Source organism: Natrix helvetica (assembly GCF_964273705.1).
Source record: "Natrix helvetica genome assembly, chromosome: 7".
Lineage (NCBI taxonomy): Eukaryota > Metazoa > Chordata > Lepidosauria > Squamata > Natricidae > Natrix > Natrix helvetica.
Window position 1 is genome coordinate 75215581 of NC_138558.1, and position 24644 is coordinate 75240224.

General features: G+C 46.1%; 1 protein-coding gene across 3 annotated transcripts in view; it reads right to left on the reverse strand.

The window, feature by feature from the left end:
• PPP2R2C (protein phosphatase 2 regulatory subunit Bgamma) overlaps positions 1 to 24644 on the reverse strand; it is a 43985-nt gene that overhangs the window by 16379 nt on the left and 2962 nt on the right. The window contains exons 2-3 of one of the 3 annotated variants that reach the window (XM_081959021.1): positions 10453 to 10536; positions 980 to 1077 (exon numbers count right to left, since the gene is read on the reverse strand). In XM_081959021.1, the coding sequence (XP_081815147.1) occupies positions 980 to 1077; positions 10453 to 10536 (182 nt within the window). Of the gene's footprint in view, positions 1 to 979; positions 1078 to 10452; positions 10548 to 24644 lie in introns of all 3 variants that reach the window. The other 2 variants (XM_081959019.1, XM_081959018.1) reach the window with 2 other exon arrangements.

Here is a 24644-nt window from a genome sequence, read left to right on the forward strand (position 1 = left end):
CCATTGGAGTTCGGGGTTTCCTTTCTTGGACGTTGAATGAGGCACACCCGACACCCAAACAATTCTTTGTGAGCTTTTCAGAGGAAATCGGCAAGGGAGGGCTTTCCCTGCACAGTATCGGCAACACAGTAATCTGATCAGAGGTGGGTTCCTACTGGTTCAGACTGGCTTGGTCAAACAGGTAATAACGCTTCTATCCTGGGCGCCGCCATCTTTATTCTCTGCTCTGCACATGCGCAGAATCTTCATTGAAAAAAATGAATTTTTTTTTCCTTTTTAAATGGTGTGCGCATGCCAGCCCCAGAGAGGTCACAGAGATGGGCTATTTTTGACAAAAACAGAGGCTTTTTTGTCTTCCCCCAGCCTCCAGCAGCACTCTGCAGGCTTCAGCAGGGCAGGGGGAAGGGAGAAATACCTCCGTTTTTGCAAAAAAAAAAAGGCCCGTTTTCTGCCCATTTTTCACAAAAACAGGGGCATTTTTGCCTTCCCCTAGCCCTACTGAAGTCTGCAGAGTGTTCCCAGGGGTCGGGGAGGAGAAAAATGTTTTTTTTCTTATGGGATAGTTTGCAGATGCTCCCTTAGCTCCGGGGAGGCTGGAGGGCATCCTTCCCCATGTCAAAACTTTTTGCCACCGTTTCGGTGGCCATGGCTTGCTGAGGGGGGGTGGGGTCATGTGACTGAGTGTGTGTGAGTGATGTCAAGTTGGCCACGCCCACTCAGTCACATGCCCCCATCTAGCCACGCCCACTGACTCGATAGTAATAAATTTTGAAACCCACCCGATGTGAAAACAAAACTCCCACCGAGAACAAGGAAGCAAACTTTTGGCGCTTGGGGAATAGAAAGTGCAGGGAAAGATTTTAGGGTACCTGGAATTTGGGCACAGAAAGGAGAGCTACCCGTAGTTCCAACACTTCAAAAAACTAGAGTTTCTCTGACAATAACTGGAGACGTTTAAATGGGGGGGGAAAAGACATACCTCGGGCTCCCTCTGGAATATAACAACTCGACCGCCTTTGTCCCCTGTGGCTAATAATTCCCCCGTCTGGTTGAATTCGATAGTTGAAATAATATCCGCTACGAGGGAAAAAGAAAAATAAGAGCAAATTACATTGATGCAACCCGTGACAATCGGAAATATTCTGCACATTTGATAAGAACAGAGAGCAATAGCAACAGCACTTAGAATTATATACCGCTTCATGGTGCTTTACAGCCCTCTCTAAGCGGTTTACAGAGTAAGTCTCTTGCCCCCCCCACAGTCTGGGTCCTCGTTTTACCCACCTCAGAAGGATGGAAGTCTGAGTTGACATTTGAGCCAGTTAGGATTGAACTGATGTCAATGGGCAGAGTTAGCCTGCAATACTGCATTCTAACCACTGGGAGGGAAGGAAGGGAGGGGAGGACTAGCAATAGCATGTGGATTTTATATACCACTTCACAGGGCTTCACAGTCCTCTCTAAGTGGTTTACAGAGTCAGCTCTTGCCCCCAACAATCTGAGTCCTCATTTTACCGACCTCAAAAGGATGGAAAGCTGAGTTAACCTTGAGCCTGTCAGGATTGAACTCCTGACAGTCGGAAGAGTCAGCCTGCAATACTGTATTCTAACCACTGGACCACCACAGAAGGGAGGGAGGGAGGGAGGGAGGGAGGGAGGGAGGGAGGAAGGAAGGAAGGAAGGAAGGAAGGAAGGAAGGAAGGAAGGGACTAGAAATAGCACTTAGACTTATATCCCGCTTCACGGTGCTTTACTCTAAGTGGTTTACAGAGTCAGCCTCTTGCCCCCAACAATCTGGCTCCTCGTTTTACCGACCTCAGAAGGATGGAAGGCTGAGTCAACCTTAAGCCAGTCCGGATCAAACTGCTGAACTGCTAGCAGTCGGCAGAATTAGCCTGCAGTACTGCATCCTAACCTCCATTGCACCACCACGGCTCAAGATACTCCACAAAGTAGAACATTAGGCGACTGGTTTTCCGTCTTCTCCTCTTCTCAGGAAAAAATACAAAGAGGGACACCTCCTTCTCCCAGGAGGAAGAGCCACACCCCTGCAGGGGCAAGAGGGCCAGTGTTTTGAAAGCTCTGGCTCCTAAACAGTGCTCAAGCTGGTTCAGTCCAAAACCCTGCTGAGACCCTGAGATTCCACGCTATAAGACAGGGAGCATTGCAATAGACATGTTCAAAACAAGTGCATCTGATAACCCATCCATCCCTTTGATGAGTTTTGCCTCCGCCTGGGAGAGAGCGTCCCACACGAAAGAATCCACGAAGGGTTGCAGACAGGGGTGGAATTCAACTGGTTCGGACTGGTTTGGGCGAACCGGTATTTCCAGTGAGCATTTGGCCCCGGCCACCGGCCCCTGTGCTTTCCTGTCCTATAGTTTCCTATTGTGGCCCAGCAGGAGCCGTTGGAGTTGCCACCAGACTCCGACAGCGAGGGTCCCTCTGAGTCGGCTCAGGAGGATGTGGAGGACCCTGGACAGGGTTCCGACTCTGAGCAGGGCACAGAGAGGCTGGTTGGCCACCAGGAGGCGCCTGAGGCATGGAGCAGTGGTGAAAGCCAAAGGAAGGGGGCTCCTGATGTCATGCCTTGGAGCAGTGGGGAGGAGTCAAAGGACAGTAAGTCAGACATCAGCAGTGACCTATTAGATGCTCGTTACCGGCGTGCTACCCGGCGAAAGGAGCAATTGAGCAATTACAGGAGGTAATTGCTCTCAGCTGCTGATAATTAGACTCCTCTTCAGACTATAAAGGGACTGCTTAAGGACACACCCTTTGCAGGAATCAACTGATCATTGGAGTTGGAGAAGCTCAGATCTGTGTCGTACTTTGGCAGGCTGGATTGCTGCCAAAAGGTTTACCTGGATTGCTGCCAATCTGTTCCCTGGACCTTGGCAGGCAGGAGTGCTGCTAAGGTGATTATCTGGACCTTGGTAGCTGGATTGCTGCCAAGGGGTGTCGCTGTAGCTGGATTGCTGCCCTGACCTTGGCAGGCTGGATTGCTGCCAAGGTTGAACCTGTATGTCAATAAACATCTGGAAGAGACTTTGTGTCAGAGTGACCTGGTATACCAAAGCGGGGGGGGGGGTCAGAACAGTTTCCTGTATTTTAGCTTAGCTGATACGCGTGGCACAGAGGATTGCTGCATATCAGCTGTTTTACTCACAGGTGCTGACATAGAAGGTACCGTATTTTTCGGAGTATAAGACGCACCTTTTTCCCCCCAAAAAAGAGGGTGAAAATCTGGGTGCATCTTTTACACTGAATGCAGCATTTTTGGCCTGTCGAAACCCCGGCCCCTTTGCAAAAATGGATTTGGAGAGGGTTTGGGAGGCTTGCAAAGTGCTCCTGGGGGCTGGGGAGGGCAAAAATGAGCAAACAACTGGCCGCTTTTGCTCATTTTTGCCCCTCCCCAGCCCCCGGGAGCACTCTACAAGCCTCACAAAGCTTTGCATGCCCCCCCTCTTTTTTCCCCCCAAAAAACAAGGCATGCTGAGGGTTTGGGAGGCCTGCAGAGCGAAAAAATTTATTTTTAAAATTTACCTCTTCAAAATCATGGTGCGTCTTATAGTCCGAAAAATAGGGTAAGTTTTGAAGTTTAAAAAGGTTGTTTTTTGAATGCTGCACAGGTGTGCGAAGCGAACCACGTATTCACTTGTTAAATCAGTTGCATCCCACCACTGGGAGCAGATGAAGCTTATGTTGAAGGTACATTGGAGTCCCCAAAGGTCTCACCTGGATACTTTCAATACCTTTTTTGGTTCAGGAGCTGAGAGTAGCTTGGCTACACAAGAACTCTGTCCCAACACAGAGATGTAGGGCCGCATCCAGTGGTGAAATTCAATTTTTTTACTACCAGTTCTGTGGGCATGGCTTGGTGGGCGTGGCAGGGGAAGGATACTGCAAAATCTCCATTCCCTCCCCACTCTGAGGCCAGCCAGAGATGGCATTTTCGGTTCTCCACACTACTCAAAATTTCCGCTACCAGTTCTCCGAACAACTCAAAGTTTCTGCTACCGTTTCTCTGAACTACTCAAAATTTCTGCTACCGTTTCTCTGAACTACTCAAAATTTCTCCTACCGGTTCTCTGAACTACTCAAAATTTCCACTACCGGTTCTCTAAACTACTCAAAATTTCCGCTACCGTTTCTCTGAACTACTCAAAATTTCTGCTACCAGTTCTTCAGAACCTGTCAGAACCTGCTGGATTTCACCCCTGGTCGCATCCCTTATGAATACACCTTTTCCCAGAATGTTTGGGTAGAGAAGTCTCGTGCTTTCTCCAGTAGAAATTTCACAATCTTGCAATGAATTCAATAATAAAAAAATAAATTAAAAAGAGCTATACAGGCAGCTGTTGGCCTCAACGGAGCCCAAAGTCCTGTTCTTACGTGAGACACGTGTTAAGTGAATTTTGCCCCGTTTTACAACCTCTCTTGCCCCAATTGTTAAGCGAATCACTGCCGTTGCTAAGTTGGTAACAAGGTCATTAAGTGAATCATGCTGCCCCCTTGACTTTGCTTTGTCAGAAGGTCGCAAAAGGGGATCGCGTGACCACAAGACACTGCGCCCATCATAACTGTGAGTCAATTGTCAAGCATCTGAATAAAAATCACGTGACCGCCGGGATGCTACTGTGGTCATAGGTGTGAAAAACCTACGTCATAATTCCCTTTCTTTTTCAACCCCGTCGTAACATTGGATGGTCACTGAATAAGCTGTCGTAAGTCGAGGACTACCTGTGCTTAAGCAGCATAGTCATTGTTAAAGCAGGAAAACAAGTCAACGCAGCGAGCAAAGCCAGCAGATTAAAATCCCACCATTCGTCAGGGAAAATATAGTCCAATTGCAATAAAAATCAGATTTTAGGAAACTCAAAAGAGATTTCTCCAAAGTGGGTGCTAAATAAGGAATTGTGATTATATCAATTGGCTTTTTTTTCCAGTTTGATTTGAAAATACCACTGTTTTCCGCCAACTAAGACCTATCCCCAAAATAAGCCCCAGCATGGTTTTTTTTAACATAGGCACATAACATAAGCTCTACCCTCAAAATAAGCCCTACTTAAGGTGCCCGCCCGCCCATTCTCTCGAGTTGCTCGTGGTGCCACCAACATGAGGTAAGGTGAGAGAAGGGGCTGAAACTGACACGGCCCTGCAGTGGTTTACCTCAGGGCCCCCACAGCCAGGCCATCCACGCCCCGACAAATGCCTCGTGGCCGTGGCAATGCCGTGGCAATGCCGTGGCAATGCCGTGTCGCTCGGCCTCCTACTCCATTGTGGGCACGGGCAAGCAGGTGGCCACATGGTATCCTGCTGGACAAGGCTTCCAGAGGAGGGGTGGGTTGCTGCACGCATTACTGCCAGTTCGCTCTGCGCACATGCGCAGTTCCCCATAAATAGGTCTGCGCATGCACAGAACATTAAAAAATAAAATTAAAAAGCATGCCTCACCAACAGGGGAACTGGTTCAGAGGCGTGGCAGGCCTGAGTTGCTGCCGGTTTCCGGCTACCCAGGCTGGCAAACCATTACCGGTTCTGCCAAACCAGTCCGAACTGGTAGGAACCCACCTCTGTGTCAGAGCCACCGCCACGAGGCAAAGCAGGTTTCGGGGCATGGGTGGTCTGGCTGCCGAAGCCCTGAGGTTAAGCCGGTGCAGGGTGCATGGGGCAGCTCCACCCCTGCCTCATAACTGCAGCACTGGTACATCACACATTCCCGAAAATAAGCCCTAGGGCATTGATGGTGAACCTTTTTTTGGCTCCTGTGCCAAAAGCAGGGGGAGTGCAAGGAGGTTGTGCGTGGGCGTGCCATACCCATAATCCTATGCGCGCAACACCACCCCTCCGCATTTGGCACGGTTTCTTCGCCCTCCCCAGGCTCCAGAGGCTTTCTAGGAGCCTGGGGAGGGCAAAAACAGCCTCCCACCACTACTGGATGCCCTCCGGAAGCCTCAGGAGCTTCCCTGAAGACTCCGGAGGGCAAAAACAGACCTACGGGAAACCGGAAGTTCGGGAATTTTTACTTCTGGTTTGTTCGTGGGGCCGATTTTCAACCTCTGGAGCCTTCAGGATGCTTCCTTGAAAGCTCTGGATGGCGAAAAACGGACCTATGGACAAACCAGAAGTCACTTCCAGTTTGCTCGTAGGGCCGGTTTTTGCCCTCCAGAGCCTTCAGGGAAGCCTCCTGAAGGCCCCCGACGGCTCCAGAGAGCGAAAAACAGACCTACGGGAAACCGGAGGTTCGGGAATTGTGACTTCCGGTTTGTTCGTACGTCCGATTTTCAACCTCTGGAGCCTTCAGGATGCTGTTTGCTGTTTGCTGCAAGGAGGCAAATTGCTGGGAGGAAGAGGCAGAGGCAGACTTTTTTTCTTGTTCTAATCAGGCTAAACTGAAACTGAAACTGTTCTATTTTCTGTTTGCTGCAAGGAGGCAAATTGCTGGGAGGAAGAGGCAGAGGCAGACTTTTTTCCCTGTACTAATCAGGCTAAACTGAAACTGAAACTGTTCTATTTTCTGTTTGCTGCAAGGAGGCAAATTGCTGGGAGGAAGAGGCAGAGGCAGATATTTTTTCCTCTTGTTTTCCTCCCTAAAAGCTAGGTTCATCTTATGCTTCGGACTATCTTTTACTCCGAAAAATATACTCCAGCAAGTATATTCATGTAATATAATACACATACAGTATATTATATTCACATGTAATAAAAGTATCCCACCATCCCTGGCTTCCGTCCATTCAGACATGCATATCCCAAAGGTGTTTTTTTTTTAGGAGGCAACTGGACTTTGGCTCATCTTGTGAAATGTGAAATCTGCAGCTCACCTCCTGGCTACTCGCAATGCCACGGAGGCCTGTGCAAAGCAAATGTTCAAGAAACGTGAAGTCTAGGACTTCCGGCAGATGCCACCAGGGCAAAGGACGCTCCCTTTAGAGCGTCCGATCTACAGCTGATTGTTTCGCCGGGAATCGCGGACATCGGCGATTCCCAGGGGCGAAAATCCTCTGCTTTGGGCAAAGAGGCGGAGGAGAGCTTTTTCGGGGTGGGTTGAGCCCGTTTGGACCCTCCAGGAAGGAATTCCTGGAGGTAGAAGCGGTGCTCCCCATGTAGCCCGAGAGGAAGCTCCAACAGCTGGATCCTCCTGCTTTGCAGGGCAAGCTCTGGAAGGCACGTCTCCGTTTACATTGTTGATTGGTGCTGAATTGTAACGGACAGACTGAGACTGAAGTGGTGGCTGCAAGTATTTTTGGGTTTTTTTTTCTGCTTTCTCTTATTATTCTACAGCTCTATAACAAAGACTTTCACTTTGGGGGAAAAAAAAACGGAGAACTTTTTCCTTTTAAAATGGCTACTTTTCTTTCTCTGCTTGTTCTCCTTAATTGACTCTTACTGAAACCTTATACAACAGTGCCATCTGGTGGTTGGAATTGAAAAAGAGGGGGGAAAAAAAAGAAAAGAGGATTTTCCTTTTTTTTTTTTTTTTTTTTTGACTTGCTTGACGCCTTGGCAAGTTATGGCTGCACAGAGAGGTATCAAGCCCAAGGGCACCTCCTCTCCTTTACAACAATCTCAGCTGTCCTTGTTGGCACAACCTCAATCTCAATCCCAAAATCCACCACCTGCAGCAATTACCAACAAAGAAATATTGGAGATTTTGAACATTAAGTTTGGTGATATGGAGAAAAATATGTTGGATTTGAAACAACAAATGAGAAGCCAACAGGACCAAATGGATCAAATGAACCAAACTATGGAAGAGATGAGGGATCAGGCAGCTCGGGCTAATCAAGATATTAGAAATGATGTAGTTTCTGCCCTTTCTGGACTGGTTGTAAATTTGGAATTCCTGGATGATGTGGTTAAAGAGACTCAGAAGGATGTTGGAAAATTGGAATACCGGGCAGACAAGTTGGAAGAGAGGGCAGATAGAATTGAGCTTGAGCAGTTGCTATTCCAGTACAAGCAGTTAGAGGCTGTTCTGCGGGTAAGGGGTTTGCCAGAGGATAAAGACAGCGGGAAAGGAGAAGATCTGAGGGTGATTTGCGCGGAGGCTTTTGCCCCCCTTCTACAAGTGGATCCAAAAGAGATTCTCCAACAGATTGAGAAAGCCTACAGAGTTAACTCCTGGTATGCAAGACAGCGAAACTTGCCAAGAGATGTGGTGGTTCATCTGGAAAGGAGATACCTGCGTAATGAGATTGTACAGGCTGCATATCATCAGAGATGTACTGTGCGAGATCAGGAGGTGAAAGTTTTGAAAGAAATACCATTGAAAATGCTTAGGCTGCGCAAAGAGTTTAAATTTTTGACGGATGAGCTGAAGAAACGTAACCTGCAATTTAGATGGGAGTTGCCAATTGGCGTTACTTTGATTTACTCTGGGAAAAGATATCGATTGGATTCTACTCAGAAGGCCAGAGATTTTTATTCCAAGGTTCTGAATGCTGACGAGCCAGGATTGGAATCGGAAAAGACCCAGCCTGTTCAGCAGGAGCCAATAGAGATAGCAGCCTCGGCACTTGCGTCAGTAGATAAACAGCTTGTGGAGAGACTGGAAGAAGCAGTAGGCTTGGGATTGGAATTTAAAGAACAGAGAATTACTAGAGCAACGGCAAAGAAAATGGAGAAGACTATACAGTAAACTTCGAGTATCTCTGTTGATGTACCTACACAATCTGAAGCCGTGGGAGGAGCAAGGCCTAAGAGATTTCCTACTGATATGAGGGCTATGCTTCAGAAGCTTCAAACTAAGCTTGACGATGGTCAGGCTGCGGACCTGGAATGTTAATAGACTCAATTCCCCACAAAAAAGAAGAAAGGTTTTCTATTATTTGAAACAGCATAAAAATGATGTAATTTGCCTGTAGATTTATGAAAGTTAAGGCTTTATGGATTAAAATATGGTGGATAATGCAGAAGAAGATTCTTAAAAGAAAAATTAAATTTGCTCCCCAATTTTTTCTATTGGGCATAGTACCTGACTGCACTGTTGCTGAAACTAAATTAATATTGTATATGATTACAGCAGCTAGACTGCTGGTAGCACAATATTGGAAGAAAGCAGAATTATGCTCTATAGAAGAATGGATACTTAAGGTAGCAAATCTTGCCGAAATGGATAAAATTTCTGTATATCTAAAAGATCACTCTTACGATAAGTATATTATAGATTGGTATCCCTGGATTGATTTTGTAAAATTAAGGTACGGTTCAAAGGAAGTGTCTATGGGATTTGGTTGAGAAATGTTTCATAAATATGTAGTAATGGTTTTGGAAAGGAGGTTATGATGGTTTTTTTCCCTTTTTTGTCTTTTTTGTATTATCCTGTTCTTATTCTGATATATGCATATTATTATTGGGATATTTGTTTTTCAGATTTGCTGGTAACTGTGCTTCTGTCTCTATCTGGGAAGTCAGGGGTTGGGTTAGGGAGGGTTAGGGTGGGGAAACGGGGGGGTGGGTGGGGGGAGGGGGAGGGGAGGGAGAAAATGTTTAAAAAATTTTTTTGTTTTGTGTAAAACTTTTCAATAAAAAAAGAAAAAGAAACGTGAAGTCTATAAATCACCCTCAAGTGGCATATGAACCACAGAGTCGGAAGGGACCTTGGAGGTCTTCTAGTCCAACCCCTGACCCAAGCTGGAAACCTTATCCCATTCCGGACGAATGGTTGTCTATTTTTTTTTTCTTAGAAACCTCCAGTGAGGGAGTACCCACAACATCTGGAAGGAAGCTGTTCCAGTGATTAATTATTCTCAATGTTAAGAAATTTCTCCTTAGTTCTAAGTTGCTTCTCTCCTTGATTAGTTTCCACCCATTGCTTTTTGTCTTTGGAGAATAGCTTGACTCCCTCTTCTTTGTGGCAACCCCTGGGAAGATGCTATCATGTCTCCCCTAGTCCTTCTTTTCATCAAACTAGACATGCCGAGTTTTTGCAACCGTTCTTCATATGTTTTAGTCTCCAGTCCCCTAATCTTCTTTGTTGCTCTTCTCTGCACTCTTTCTAGAGTCTCCACATCTTTTTTACATCGTGGCGACCAAAACTGAATGCTGTATTCCAAGTGTGGCCTTACCAAGGCGTTATAAAGTGGTATTAACACTTCATGTGATCTTGATTCTATCCCATAACTTCTGGAGGCAACTTGTTCCACTGGTCAATTGTATCAACTGTCAGAAAATTCCTCCTTAGTTCTAGGCTGCTTCTCTCCTTGATTAGCTTCCACCCATTGCTTCTTGTCCTGCCCTCAGGTGCTTTGGAGAATAGCTTGACTCCCTCTTCTTTGGGGCAGCCCCTAAGATATGGGAAGATGCTATCATGTCACCCCCTAGTCCTTCAATTCGTTAGAGCAGACATACTCAAATCCAGCAACCGTTCTTGATATGTTTTAGCCTCCAGTCCCTTAATCGTCTTCCCTGCGGTCGCTCCGCCCAGCGGTTGGACTCCTTCCCACTCACCTCCAGAAGTGACCTCTTCAGCAGGGGGTGGAGACTCATTGGCATGGCAGTGGAAGGAAGCTTGCATGGCTGCCACCGTCCATGCTATGCCACTCCTGTGGAGAAAGAGAGGACCTCAATTTCCAGGGCTCCAAACCAGGACCTTTCGTGGTCCAGGAACATCAAATGGCACGACACCCCTCCAACCTAGGAAATGGCAAATCTCCTTCCTGGTATAAAGGAGGAGGAAAAGCTACATCGCCTACACGGCTCCAGGTACCAAGACCGGGTGGCCATATCTTTGGATCATTGTGTCAGCGGTCACCCAGTGGTGGTCCGAGAGAAAATTTTGGTGGTCCGCAGAAAAGTTATTTGCATTTTTTAATATTGCACTAAATACTATTTTGGGGACGCAGTGGCTCAGTGGCTAAGACACTGAGCTTGTCGGTCAGACAAGTTGGCGGTTCGAATCCCTAGTGCCGCGTAACAGAGTGAGCTCCCATTACTTCTCCCAGCTTCTGCCAACCTAGCAGTTCGAAAGCATGCAAGTAGAAAAATAGGGACCACCGTTGGTGGGAAGGGAACAGCGTTCCGCGCGCCTTCGGCGTTGAGTCATGCTGGCCACATGACCACGGAGGCGTCTTCGGATAGCATTGGCTCTTTGGCTTTGAAACGGAGATGAGCACTGCCCCCTAGAATTGGGAACGGCTAGCATATATGTGCGAGGGAAACCTTTACCTTAAATACTATTTATCTTTTTTAAAAAATCATACTGGTGGTCTGCGGGATTTAAAATTTTGAATTTAGTGGTCCTTGAGGTCCGAAAGCTTGGTGACCCCTGCTCTGTGTAATGTTGGAGAAAGAGAGGAAAAGACGGAAGGGTCTTTTCTTGATGTGAGCCTCAGTGACTCTCAGAAAGAGCGCTAATGACAAGAGGACTGCAAGGCATAGAAACCATTCCTCACCCATTCACTCAGAACTGAAGAAGCTCCTTGGATGAGAAGCAAAATGTCCTCAAGGAAAAACAAAGTCCAGTTGCCTTTTTAAAAAAGCACCCCTGGGGGTTACCTCAAAAATATGCACATTTTCATATTTTCACCACTAATTTCTATGCTTCTAACTGTGAGGAAACGAGTAAGTGCTTTATGATCACGGTAGTAATAATTCAGAAATAAAACTGTTGAACGCTTTTCAATAAAAGTTGAAAGGGAGCTGGGATTCTATGAGTGCTACATTTTGGGTTTTTACTGATTTACCCCCCAGAGATTCATCAGGATTTTATATCATCATAATACTATTAATTCGAGTCAAAAAATTAGAAATGGTAATGTGTACGGATCATGTTACAAAGGAATCTGTGGCTAAATGTATGACCACTTTTAGAATTATCCACTTAAACCTTAAAACGAGTATGAAGTATATTTGACACTAGCTGAATACCCGTGCTCTGCTATGAAACTACAAGATGGGACTTGATAAATTGACACTTAACAGCTTGAAAATTAATGAGTAGTTAGATCAGCCTCTCCTATCCCCTTCTCTCCCTCAGATGTGCCCCAGAGAGGCCTCTCTTATCTTATCCCCTTCTCTCCCTCAGGCTGACCCCATTGATCCTCTCCCTTCTTTCCCTCAGGCTTGCTCCACAGAAGCCTCTCCTCTCCCCTTCTCTCCCTCAGACTGGCCCCATTGATCCTCTCCCCTTCTTTTCCTCAGGCTTGCTCCACAGAAGCCTCTCCTATCCTCTTCTCTCCCTCAGGTGTGCCCCACAGAGGTCAATCTTATCCCCTTCTCTCCCTCAGGCTTGCCCCACAGAAGCCTCTCCTCTCCCCTTCTCTCCCTCATACTGGCCCCATTGATCCTCTCCCCTTCTTTTCCTCAGGCTTGCTTCACAGAAGCCTCTCCTATCCCCTTCTCTCCCTCAAGTGTGCCCCACCGAGGTCAATCTTATCCCCTTCTCTCCATCAGGCTGGCCTCATTGATCCTCTCCTATCCCCTTCTCTCCCTCAGGTGTGCCCCACAGAAGCCTCTCCTATCTTATCCCTTTCTCTCCCTCAGGTTTGCCCCACTGAGGTCAATCTTATCCTCTTCTCTCCATCAGGCTGGCCTCATTAATCCTCTCCTATCCCCTTCTCTCCCTCAGGTGTGCCCCACAGAAGCCTCTCCTATCTTACCCCTTTCTCTCCCTCAGGTTTGCCCCACTGAGGTCAATCTTATCCTCTTCTCTCCATCAGGCTGGCCTCATTAATCCTCTCCTATCCCCTTCTCTTCCTCAGACTTGCCTCATTGATCCTCTCCTATCCCCTCCTTTGCATCAGAGCATTTTTCAGGTGGGGAGGAGAAGTAGAATGTCTAAACTCCCAGCCCAAGGGCCAGATGAGTCATGTGCTGGCCATGCCCATGCCAAAGTGGCAGTAGGAACAGAGTTCTTTTCAGGTGGGGAGGGGGAGTAGAACATCTAACTCCTTCGGATCAGAGCGCAATAATACTATACGAAATACTAATGATCTGATGGTCATTTCGAAAAATCCTTTCTTAGTGAGCACCTAAAAGCCAAGAGGAACATACATGCCAAATTTCAAGTTTGTAGGCTTTACGGTTCTGTAGATTTTGTGATGATGCGTGAAAGTGGTATTTCACTTTTATACAGTACATGGAATAAGCTGAAAGTATTAAAACAACGTCCACACATTTTGATACAAATTAGTCATTATTAATAAGGAACAAAATACCGTTGGTGTGTACAGTAGTATATGTCCTTCTCCACCTTCAAAATATCCTTCATTGTCCAATAAACCTAGCCAATAATTCCAACATTATTAAACAGTCCTAGGCCGCATTAAGAGAGGGCGAGAATCAATATCCCGTGAAGTGTTAATACCACTTTATAATGCCTTGGTGAGGCCACACTTGGAATCCTGCATCCAGTTTTGGTCTCCACGATGTAGAAAAGATGTGGAGACTCTGGAAAGAGTGCAGAGAAGAGCAAGAAAGAGAATTAGGGGACTAGGGGAGACATGATAGCAGTCTTCCAATAGCATATTTCAGGGGTTGCCACAAAGAAGAGGGGGTCAAACTATTTTCCAAGGCACCTGAGGGCAGGACAAGAAGCAATGGGTGGAAATTAATCAAGGAGAGAAGCAACCTAGAACTAAGGAGGAAGTTCCAGACAATGAGAACAATTAATCAATGGAACAGCTTGCCTCTAGAAGTTCTGGATGCTCCAGATTTTAAAGAAGATGTTAGATATTTATTTGTCTGAAGTGGTGTAGGGTTTCCACCTAAGCAGGGGGTTGGACTAGAAGACCTCCAAGGTCCCTTCCAACTCTGTTATTTTATTAAATTCTGTTATTTAGTGGGGGGGGGGGAACCAAGGACATCCATGAGGCTGATATAGTATTCTAATTGGTGAGAAGAAAATTCCATCTATGTAATAACCCTAATTACCAAGTTGGAGTATCATATTTTAATCCAATGACAAAATTTAGGAGAGAACTGATTTGTTTGTTTATGCATGTACCATATTTTTCGGCGTATAAGACGCACCTTTTTCCCTCAAAAAAGAGGCTGAAAATCTGGGTGAGTCTTATACACTGAATACAGCATTTTTTGCCTCCCGAAGCCCTGCTCCCTTCACCAAAATGGCCGTGCAGAGCCCGTAGAAAGCTTTCAGAGAGCTCCTGGGGGCTGGGGAGGGCAGACATGAGTGAAAAATGGGCTGTTTTTTGCTCACTTTAGCCCCCTCAGCCCCTAGGAGTACTCTATAAGCCTCCTAAAGGCTATGCCTGCAATTCTATTGACAAAAAACGGGCCTGTTTTCACGAAAAACAAGCAATATTTTGCTTATTTTGCCCCCCCCCCCTCAAGAGCACTCTGCAAGCCCCCTAAAGGCTATTCATGCCTTTTTTTGGAAAACAATGGCCGTTTTGGGGAGGTTTGCAAAGTGCAAAAACCTTTTTTTTAAAAGGTGCCTCTTCAAAACCTTGGTGCGTCTTATACTCCGAAAAATACAGTATGTATGTATGTATGTATGTATGTATGTATGTATGTGCATATGTATTTATTTACTTATTTACTTACTTACATATTTATTTATTTATTTGCTTCTCCCCCTCTGCATATCTTTCTTTACTTGGTAAATGTCTGGAATGGATTATAGCCATGATGGCAAACCTATGGCACACATGACAGAGATGGCACACAGAGCCCTCTGTGTGAGCATGCGCACCTTCACCAACCGCCCTTCTGGTTTCTGGAATGCATCAAAAACGGCCCTTAAATGGCCTGGAAATGGCCCAAAAAACAGCCGGAAAATGGCCCAGAAAACGGACCGAAAACAGCCTTAAAACGGCTCAAAAACAGCCTGGAAAACGGCCTGAAAAACAACCAAAAATGCCCCCAAAACAGGCATGTGCACCAGAGGCGGGTTCTTTGGATCGGTTCGGCCGAACCGGTAGTGGTTTGGCGGCCTGGGTCACTGGAACCGACAGCGACCCAGGCCTGCCACGTCTCCCGAACCGGTTGTCCTACAGGGCCGCCATCTTGATTTTCAGTTATGCGCATGCGCAGAACAATTTTCATAGCACAAATCAATTTTTTTAACATTTTGCACATGCACAGACCTATTATTGTGCAAATGTGTACAGGTCTGGCATGCAAAATGTTTCCATGCCCCCCCAACCGGCAGTAATTCGGGGAGCAACCCACCCCTGATGTACATACTGGCCAGCCGGTCTTCGTGTTTCTGGAGCTCTGGCATGCACTTGTGCACGAAAATGCACGAAAAGATTCGCCATCACTGGATTATAGCAAAACAAGAACTACTAATGCCTTGCTACTAAAGGTGCTTTTTAGATTTTCCGGGCCGAATAAGAAAGAAGGAAAAACAAAAGAGAGGGGAATAAACTCCAGCCTGAGGAGGCTCCAAAAGCAACAGGGAAATGGGGGAATCTAAAGTTACTCAAGAAATGCATTAGGCTAAGTGAGGATGAGTCACTTTCATTAAGTAGCTAGTCTGAACCATTAATGATGTGAGATCTTTGAAGATAATAGACCTGGTCTCAGCCCTGAACACGGATGCCACCTTAACAAAGCATCAAGCAATAATTTAATCAATCAGAATAGAGTTGGAAGGGACCTTGGAGGTCCTCTAGTCCAACCCCCTGCTCAAGCAGGAGTCCGTAAATCATTTCAATCACTCACTCAATCACTCAATCACTCAATCACTCAATCACTCAATCACTCAATCACTCAATCACTCAATCAATCAATCAATCAATCAATCAATCAGAATAGAGCTTGGAGGTCTTCTAGTCCAACCTACTCAATTAAACAATCAGAATAGAGCTGGAAGGGACCTTGGAAGTCTTCTAATCCAACCCCCTGCTTAAGCAGGAGACCCTAAACAATTTCAATCAATCAATCAATTAAACAATCAGAATAGAGCTGGAAGGGACCTTGGAAGTCTTCTAGTCCAACCCCTTACTCAAGCAGGAGACCCTAAACAATTTCAATCAATCAATTAATCAATCAATTAATCAATCAATCAATCAATCAATCAATCAGAATAGAGCTGGAAGGGACCTTGGAGATCTTCTAGTCCAGCCCCTTACTCAAGCAGAAGACCCTAGATCATTTCAATCAGTCAATCAGAATAGAGCTGGAAGGGACCTTGGAGGTCTTTCAATCCAGCTCTCTACTCAAGCAAGAGACCCTAAGCAATTTTAATCAATCAGTCAATCGATCCATGAATCAGAATAGAACTGGAAGGGACTTTGGAGATCTTCTAGTCCAACCCCCTGCTTGCTGAAGCAGGAAACCTTTTACCATTCCAGACAAATGACTCTCCAGCCTCTTCTTAAAAACCGCCAGTGATGGAGATGCACCCACAACTTCTGAAGGCCACTTCTGTTTCACTGGTTAATTGTCCTCCCTGTTAGGAAGTTTCTCCTTAATTCCAGGTTGCTTCTCTCCTTGGTTAGTTTCCATCCATTGCTCCTTGTCTTGCCTTCAGGTGCTTTGGAAAATAACTTGACCCCCTCTTCGAGGCTAAATCAGTTACACTTAGTGGGGTTAATGGAACAAAAGTCATATCTTCAAGAAGAATTTCATCCCTCATACAAAAAACACAACCACCTAAGGGTTTAATCAAATTTGGCTGTCAATTCAATACACTGGACCTCTCCTGGAACTGGGCTGAACAATTGAGGATTATATTCATGCTGTCCCCGGGAATTAATGAGAAACTTCCTTCCTAATTAACCCCCAATTTCTAAACTTCTAAATTTACAATCTAATTAAGAAACAGGAAAGCTTCCTGCAGAGCTAATAAAGCCTAATGCAGAAGGGTGATTTGTGCAGAATCAACTCTTATGGAGTTTCTTATATGTTGAACAGCCGCATGAAAAACCCACTGAATGGCCAAAACAGAACAAGCCTTGTCCAAGAAACAAGGTGGACTTTAGCTATTCATCATGTCTTAAAGGTAAAAGGTAAAGGTTCCCCTCACACATATGTGCCAGTCGTTCCTGACTCTAGGGGGCGGTGCTCATCTCCGTTTCAAAGCCCAAGAGCCAGCACTGTCCGAAGATGTCTCCGTGGTCATGTGGCAGGAATGACTCAATGCCGAAGGTGCACGGAGCACTGTTCCCTTCCCACCAAAGGTGGCTCCTATTTTTCTACTTGCATTTTTTACGTGCTTTCGAACTGCTATGGTGGCAGGAGCTGGGACAAGTAATGGGAGCTCACTCCGATACACGGCGCTAGGGATTTGAACCGCCCAACTGCCAACCTTTCTGATCGACAAGCTGAGCGTCTTAGCCACTGAGCCACCACATCCCTGTATAAAAGGAATCGGGTATAAATAAGATTAGATTATTTCCCATATGGCGAGGAAGTCAACCACACAGTTTATTTATAGTATTTTAGGTTTACAGGCTGCTTTGGTTTGTTTGTTTGTTTGTTTGTTTTGTTGTTGTTGTGTTGTGTTGTATGAGATAGAGGTCTAAAACCAGTTGCGAAAATTCAGTCTTTACCATGTCAAAGACTTCCTTGTCGTTTTTGAAGACGGGAGAGCAAAACACATTGATTTCGGTCAACAGCCAGTTGATCCTAACGTCACACATTATTTGCACATATATGGGCAAATCACAAAATTAACTGGATGTTTAGTGAATATTTTGCACATGACAAAATGTAGCTAAGTGTAGAGTAACCGAGTCACGTGTCACCATAAATAAAACTCCACTGTCTCACACACAGATGCGCTGAAGGCAGAGGAGAGGAGAGCAGTGGAAATCTATGAGCCGGTCTTTGGGATGGAAGAGCCACCCCTGCTAGCAAAGCCCCACCTGGGAATCAAAGGAAGGGGGCAGAGATGAATAGATGTGGCAGACAACTATTCAACTACTGGACGGACAGACTTCTTCGCCTGTGGTGAGAGAGAAACCTTTTGCCAATGCTCCTAATAAAGGGATATTTGAGTTCACTTCAGACGGTTTGTCGTGTTTGGGTCAGAACATTAAAGATGGAGTCATCAACAGCTGTTTTCACCAACTAAGCCACAAACTGTGTTTTTATTTTGTTATACTTTACATTACCTAACGTTTTTCATTTTCCTTCTCTGTTGATTGCCCTAGGACAGAGGTGTTCAAACCTGACAGCTTTAAGACTTGTGGACTTCAACTCCCAGAATTCCCCAGCCAGCAGAGCTGGCTGGGGAATTCTGGGACTTGAAGTCCACAAGTCTTAAAGCTGTCAGGTTTGGACATCCCTGTCCTAGGATTTGCAAACAGCATTTGCCTTGAAAGTCTGAACTTCCCACATAATCATAAATGTATTTGTGGACCGCAAGGAAACACTGGAGCACTTTGAGTTTAATTATTTATGCCTTACTATTATGATTTCAGATTAATATTGAGAGTTTCAAGAACCGTTGACATCGGAGCTCCGGAGAAACTCAACTAAGTACATGGCCAGTTCAGGATTCTGCCTGTGGGTAACACCTCTGGAGGAATAAAATGTATCATAAAAACAAAATTGCAATACAACAGAATTCCACAGAAAACAGCAACCGAAAACACCATCAGGGCACACCAGCATGTTGTTCTCACCCAGCTCCTCAAACACAACAAACCCTCTGAAGTGAACCCAAAAGATTCCTTTATTAGGAATGCCAGCAGCACCGGGAAAAAGGATCTCTCTCAACGCTGGCTAACAAGTCTGTCCAGCAGGGAGATAAATAGTTGTCTGCCACATCTATTCATCTCCGCCCCCTGCCTTTCATACCCAGAGTTTGGGTGGGGCCTCACTAACAGCAATGGCTCTTCCGTCCCAAGGACCGGCCCATAGATTTCCACTGTTCTCCTTTCCTCTCTGCCTTATGTGCATCCATGCATCAGGCATTGGACCCAGCTGTTCCTCCTCTTCCTCATCAGCCACCTCCAGACCTGGGGGCTGTTGACTCTCCATCTGAGGGCTGATGGCTGGCCCAGGCTCGCTCTCTCTCTCTGTCTCTCTCTCTCTCTCTCTCTCTCTCTCTCTCTCTCTCTCTCTCTCTGCCAGCTCCGTTCCCTCTTCCCCCCTCGGAGCTGTCAGGTTGCCTTGATGCTGACTCTTACTCCCACGCCTCCTCCTCCTCCTCTGATTTGGCTGCTGGAGGAGCCAGTGGACAACAGGACACAACACATTGCTAAGCCAACAGCTGGGTCTTCCAGACCTCCCTAAAAGATACCAAGGAAGATTGAGACAAATCAGATTTGAAATGGTGATCATTCCAAAGGCACGAACCACTGCAGAGAAGGAAGGATTCCAAAGTCTGAACTTGAGATCTCGTTTTACAAAAAAAGAATGTGGTGTATGTCCATTCTGTTGAGATGGGCAGAAATCATCAGAGGCAAGCTGTCCCACAAATAATCTGGCCTTAACACCTTTTATGCCTTTCTAGGCGATAAGCAGTACCTCAAACTATATCTGGAATCTACTGGAAGTCCTAGCTGCTATTGTATATGGGCTTCAGTAGACAAGAACCAGACCAGCATAGCTGCAACAGCATTTATTGACTCAAAAATGGAACTGAGGAACTGCAGGCAAATGTCTGTGATTTATACTCTAGGCCCACAGGGCCTTAACCAATCATAGAACTAGAAAAATCCTGCCCAAATATAAATGTTCTACATTTCCCTCCAAAACTGTTGGGGTCATCTAAAGGTTAGTTTCACTTTAACTCAGTTGCGAGCTAGGGTCGTAGTTAGTTTCACTTTAGCACAGTTAACAGTTAGGGTCATCAAAAGGTTAGTTTCACTTTAGCACAGTTAAGAATTAGGGTCATCTAAAGTTTAATTTCACTTTAGCACAGTTAAAAGTTAGGGTCATCTAAAGGTTAATTTCACTTTAGCACAGTTAACAGTTAGGGTCATCTAAAGGTTAATTTCACTTTAGCACAGTTAACAGTTAGGGTCATCAAAAGGTTAGTTTCACTTTAGCACAGTTAAGAATTAGGGTCATCTAAAGTTTAATTTCACTTTAGCACAGTTAAAAGTTAGGGTCATCTAAAGGTTAATTTCACTTTAGCACAGTTAAAAGTTAGGGTCATCTAAAGGTTAATTTCACTTTAGCACAGTTAACAGTTAGGGTCATCTAAAGGTTAGTTTCACTTTAGCACAGTTAACACAACCATATACATTCAATACATAACAGCTGCTACTTGCTGTTGTGTGAACCTCCAACTTTGACAAAGGGTCTAAGTTGGGGAACATCACCAAGGCTCCTGAGCCAAAGATGGAACACCTTTGGTTCCTGGAGGACAATACCCATTGCTGCTCAGTTTTGCCTGAGTTGATCCGAAATCTATTCTTCCTCTTCTAGGCCCCACCACTAAAGGCAATGTGGACAGCATTACTTGGACAACCAGAGGTGGGGATATAGAGGTAGTCCTTGACTTACAACCACAGCTGAGCCCAGAATTTACATTGATAAGTGAGAAATTAAGTGAGTTTTGTCCTATTTTACGGCTTTTCTTGCCACATTTGTTAAGGGAATGATCCCTTTAGTTGTTAAATTAGTAACACGGTTGTTAAGTGAATTCCCCATTGACTTCGTTCATCAGAAGGTCGCCAAAGGGGACATGTGACAACCTCCCCTTCCAGGGACACTGCAACCATCATAAATGTGAGTCAGTGGTCAAGCTTGTAAATCATGTGACCTTGGAAGAATGCTGCAAATGAAAACAACAACAAAATGTTTAAAAAGTTATGATATTGATGTAGTTACCGGTATTTACCAAGCATTTCTAAATTATAGTAAAGTAACCAAAATAACTTTACAAACCCCAGGGCAAGTCACAACTTTTGAGCACCCCCTACTGTTTGCTAATTGAAAGCTGAAAAAATTTGACGTGCCCTAAACAGTCTCAAAGGGGACGCGGTGGCTCAGTGGCTAAGATGCTGAGCTTGTCGATCAGATAGGTCAGCAGTTCGGCGGTTTGAATCCTTAGCGCCGCGTAATGGAGTGAGCTCCTGTGACTTGTCCCAGCTCCTGCCAACCTGGCAGTTCGAAAGCACGTAAAAATGCAAGTAGAAAAATAGGGACCACCTTTGGTGGGAAGGGAACAGCATTCCGTGCGCCTTCAGAGTTGAGTCATGCCGGCCACATGACCACGGAGACATCTTCGGACAGTGCTGGCTCTTCGGCTTTGAAACGGAGATGAGCATCGCCCCCTAGAGTCAGGAACGACTAGCAGATATGTGTGAGGGGAACCTTTACCTTTACTTTTTAAACAGTCTTAAGTGTGAAAAATTGTCGTCAGTCACTTTTTCAGTGCTGTTGTAACTTTGAATCTAAGGTCACTAAGTGAACTGTTGTAACTTTGAATCTTAGGTCACTAAGTGAACTGTTGTAAGGCGAGGACTATTTATACTAGGATAGCCAGAGGTGAGGATGTATAATTGAACATCATCAGAGTACGGAGGATAATTTATCCCCGGACACTGCTTGACTTCCCTCAGCACTTTTGCGCAGGTGATAAGCAGAAACCAAGTGGAGGTTTTCAAGAAGAGATTGGATAAACCATTTGTCTGAAATGCTATAGGGCTGGGATGGTGAACCTATGGGCACGTGCACCATCACCAGCTGCTCTGCTTTCCAGCACACATGAAAAATGGCCTGAAGACAGCCTGAAAACGTCTTGAAAGCAGCCTGGAAGCAGCCCCAAAACAACCTGAAATCAACCCAAGAATGGCCTGAAAATGGCCCAGAAAACGGCCTGAAAACGGCCCAGAAAATGGCCTGAAAACGACCCATAAAAATGGCCTGAATACGGCCCAGAAAATGACCCAAAACAGCCCAGAAAACAGCCTGAAAACAACCCAAGAATGGCCTGAAAACAGCCTGAAAACCGGCTGGAAATTGGCCTGAAAACAGCCCAGAAAATGGCCCGGAAATGGCCTGAAAAACAGCCCAAAAACGACATGAAAACAACCCAAGAATAGCCTAATGGCCTGGAAAACAGCCCAGAAAACAGCCCCAAAACAACCCAAAATCAACCCAAGAATGGCCTGAAAATGGCCCAGAAAACAACCTGAAAACGGCCAGGAAACGGCGTGTAGCACGCACATTTGTCCTTACCTCCTGCTCACGACGCTCCAGCCGCTTGGCGGAGTATCGTGCAGGCGCCGTACACTGCGCGCACATGCGCAGATGGCTCGTTTCCTTCAATTACAGGTAAGGAACGAGGGCCCTCCAGAGCACCAAACCGCAACGGTACCCAGTGCTCCCAGCAAGCACTGGTGCGCCCATACCGAGGCGTACTGCCTGCAATCCACCACATTGCCTCATCATCAGGAGGCTGTGAGTTTGATCCTAGGCAGAGGCAGATATTTCTCTCTCTGGGCACAATGAAAATATATCTGCCGAACAAAACTCTGCATTGGCAACAGGGAAGGGCATCCGGCCATTAAAACACCCTGGTAGTTCCAGACTGTTTTAATGGTCGTTAAAAGATGATGATGATGAGCCCAGCCAAAGGGTTCTCTAACCTTTTCTTGAAAGTCTCCAATCATGAAGCACACACAAGCTCAGAAGGTTCACCACTCTCCCAGTCAAGATATTCCTCCTTATTTCACATTTGATTCTGCCTCCGATAAGCTCCCACTTGCTGGTGGAATGGGACAATTCGCTGCAGGAAATTCAACAATTCCGTTTAATTATTTAAAATAATTTTTAAAATATATTTTGGTCATTGGCCTTTCATTCCGTCTCTCCTTTGGCCTTCTTTAATGATTCTATTCCACTATTTCTTTGATATTAGCCTAACTCTTGTCTCGTGGCAAGTCTTCCTGCAGTGAGATGTTCCACAGTCAGTTGGCCGTGGTGAGTTGGTCTCAGCAAGTTGGCTATAGTGAGTTGGCCATGGTGAGTTGGCTGTGATGAGTTGGCCGTGGGGAGTGAGCCATGGTGAGTGGGCCAAGGTGAATTGGTTGTGGTGAATTGGCTGTGGGGAAATTGGCCATGGGGAGTGAGCCAATGTGAGTTGGCCATGGGGAGTTGACTGTGGCTAGATGGCCATGGCAAGTGGGCCATGGCAAGTGGCCATGGGGAGTGGACCAATGCAAGTTGGCCAATGCGAGTTGGCCATGGGGAGTGAGCCAATGTGAGTTGGCCATCATGAATTGGCCGTGGGGAGTTGGCCATGGGGAGTGAGCCAATGTGAGTTGGCCATGGGGAGTTGACTGTGGCTAGATGGCCATGGCAAGTGGGCCATGGCAAGTGGCCATGGGGAGTGGACCAATGCAAGTTGGCCAATGCGAGTTGGCCATGGGGAGTGAGCCAATGTGAGTTGGCCATGGGGACTTGACTGTGGCTAGATGGCCATGGCAAGTGGGCCATGGTGAGTGGGCCAATGTGAGTTGTCCATCATGAATTGGCCGTGGGGAGTTGGCCATGGTGAGTGAGCCAATGTGAGTTGTCCATCATGAATTGGCCGTGGGGAGTTGGCCATGGTGAGTGAGCCAATGTGAGTTGTCCATCATGAATTGGCCGTGGGGAGTTGGCCATGGTGAGTGAGCCAATGTGAGTTGTCCATCATGAATTGGCCGTGGGGAGTTGGCCATGGTGAGTGAGCCAATGTGAGTTGTCCATCATGAATTGGCCGTGGGGAGTTGGCCATGGTGAGTGAGCCAATGTGAGTTGTCCATCATGAATTGGCCGTGGGGAGTTGGCCATGGTGAGTGAGCCAATGTGAGTTGTCCATCATGAATTGGCCGTGGGGAGTTGGCCATGGTGAGTGAGCCAATGTGAGTTGTCCATCATGAATTGGCCGTGGGGAGTTGGCCATGGGGACTTGACTGTGGCTAGATGGCCATGGCAAGTGGGCCATGGTGAGTGGGCCAATGTGAGTTGGCCATCATGAATTGGCTGTGGTGAGTTGGCCATGGTGAGTTGCCATGGTGAGTTGGCTGTGGCAAGTTTACCAGGGTGAGTGGGCCAATGTGAGCTGGCTGTGGTGAGTTGACATAGACCCCCTGCAGAGCCTCATCCCAACCTGTGGAGAATCAACCTACACCCTCTTCCCTGGATGGTCCTTAAAATATTGGAATGCTGCTCTCGTGTCTCCCCTTCCCTTCCCTAAGTCTTTAAAGGTAGTCCTTGACCTACGACCGATCTTTCTACAACCATTCGAAACTATGATCGATTTATGAAAAAAAGCTTCTTCTGCCCCATCTTCAAAGTTATGCACACCCCACCTGCATTTGTGTGGTCACCTGTCAGGCATTTCACAACCAGCTCGTATTTACAGTCATGGATTGCTGCATTCCACAGTCACTTCACTACCATTTCTGACTTTTTTGTGCTTGTCCGACAGAAAACAGCAAAAACAACCATTGGATCTGCCGTATTTGCTTAACAACAATGTGATTCACTTAAAGACCTGTGGTGACTCACTTTGTGGCTCATTTCACACACCTGCTCAAGCCTCACACACCTGGCGTTGTCTTTTCACCTTTCAATGCAGGGAGTCCTCGACTTACAACAGTTCATTTAGTGACCGTTCAGAGTTACAACGGCCTTGGGGGGGAAAAGGACTTATGACAGTTTTTCACAGTTACGACCTTGGCAGCATCCCTAGGATCATGGGATCCAAACTTCCGATGCTCAGGATCTGACTCATATTTATGACGGTTGCAGCATCCTCAGGTCACGTGATCCCCTTTTTGTGACCT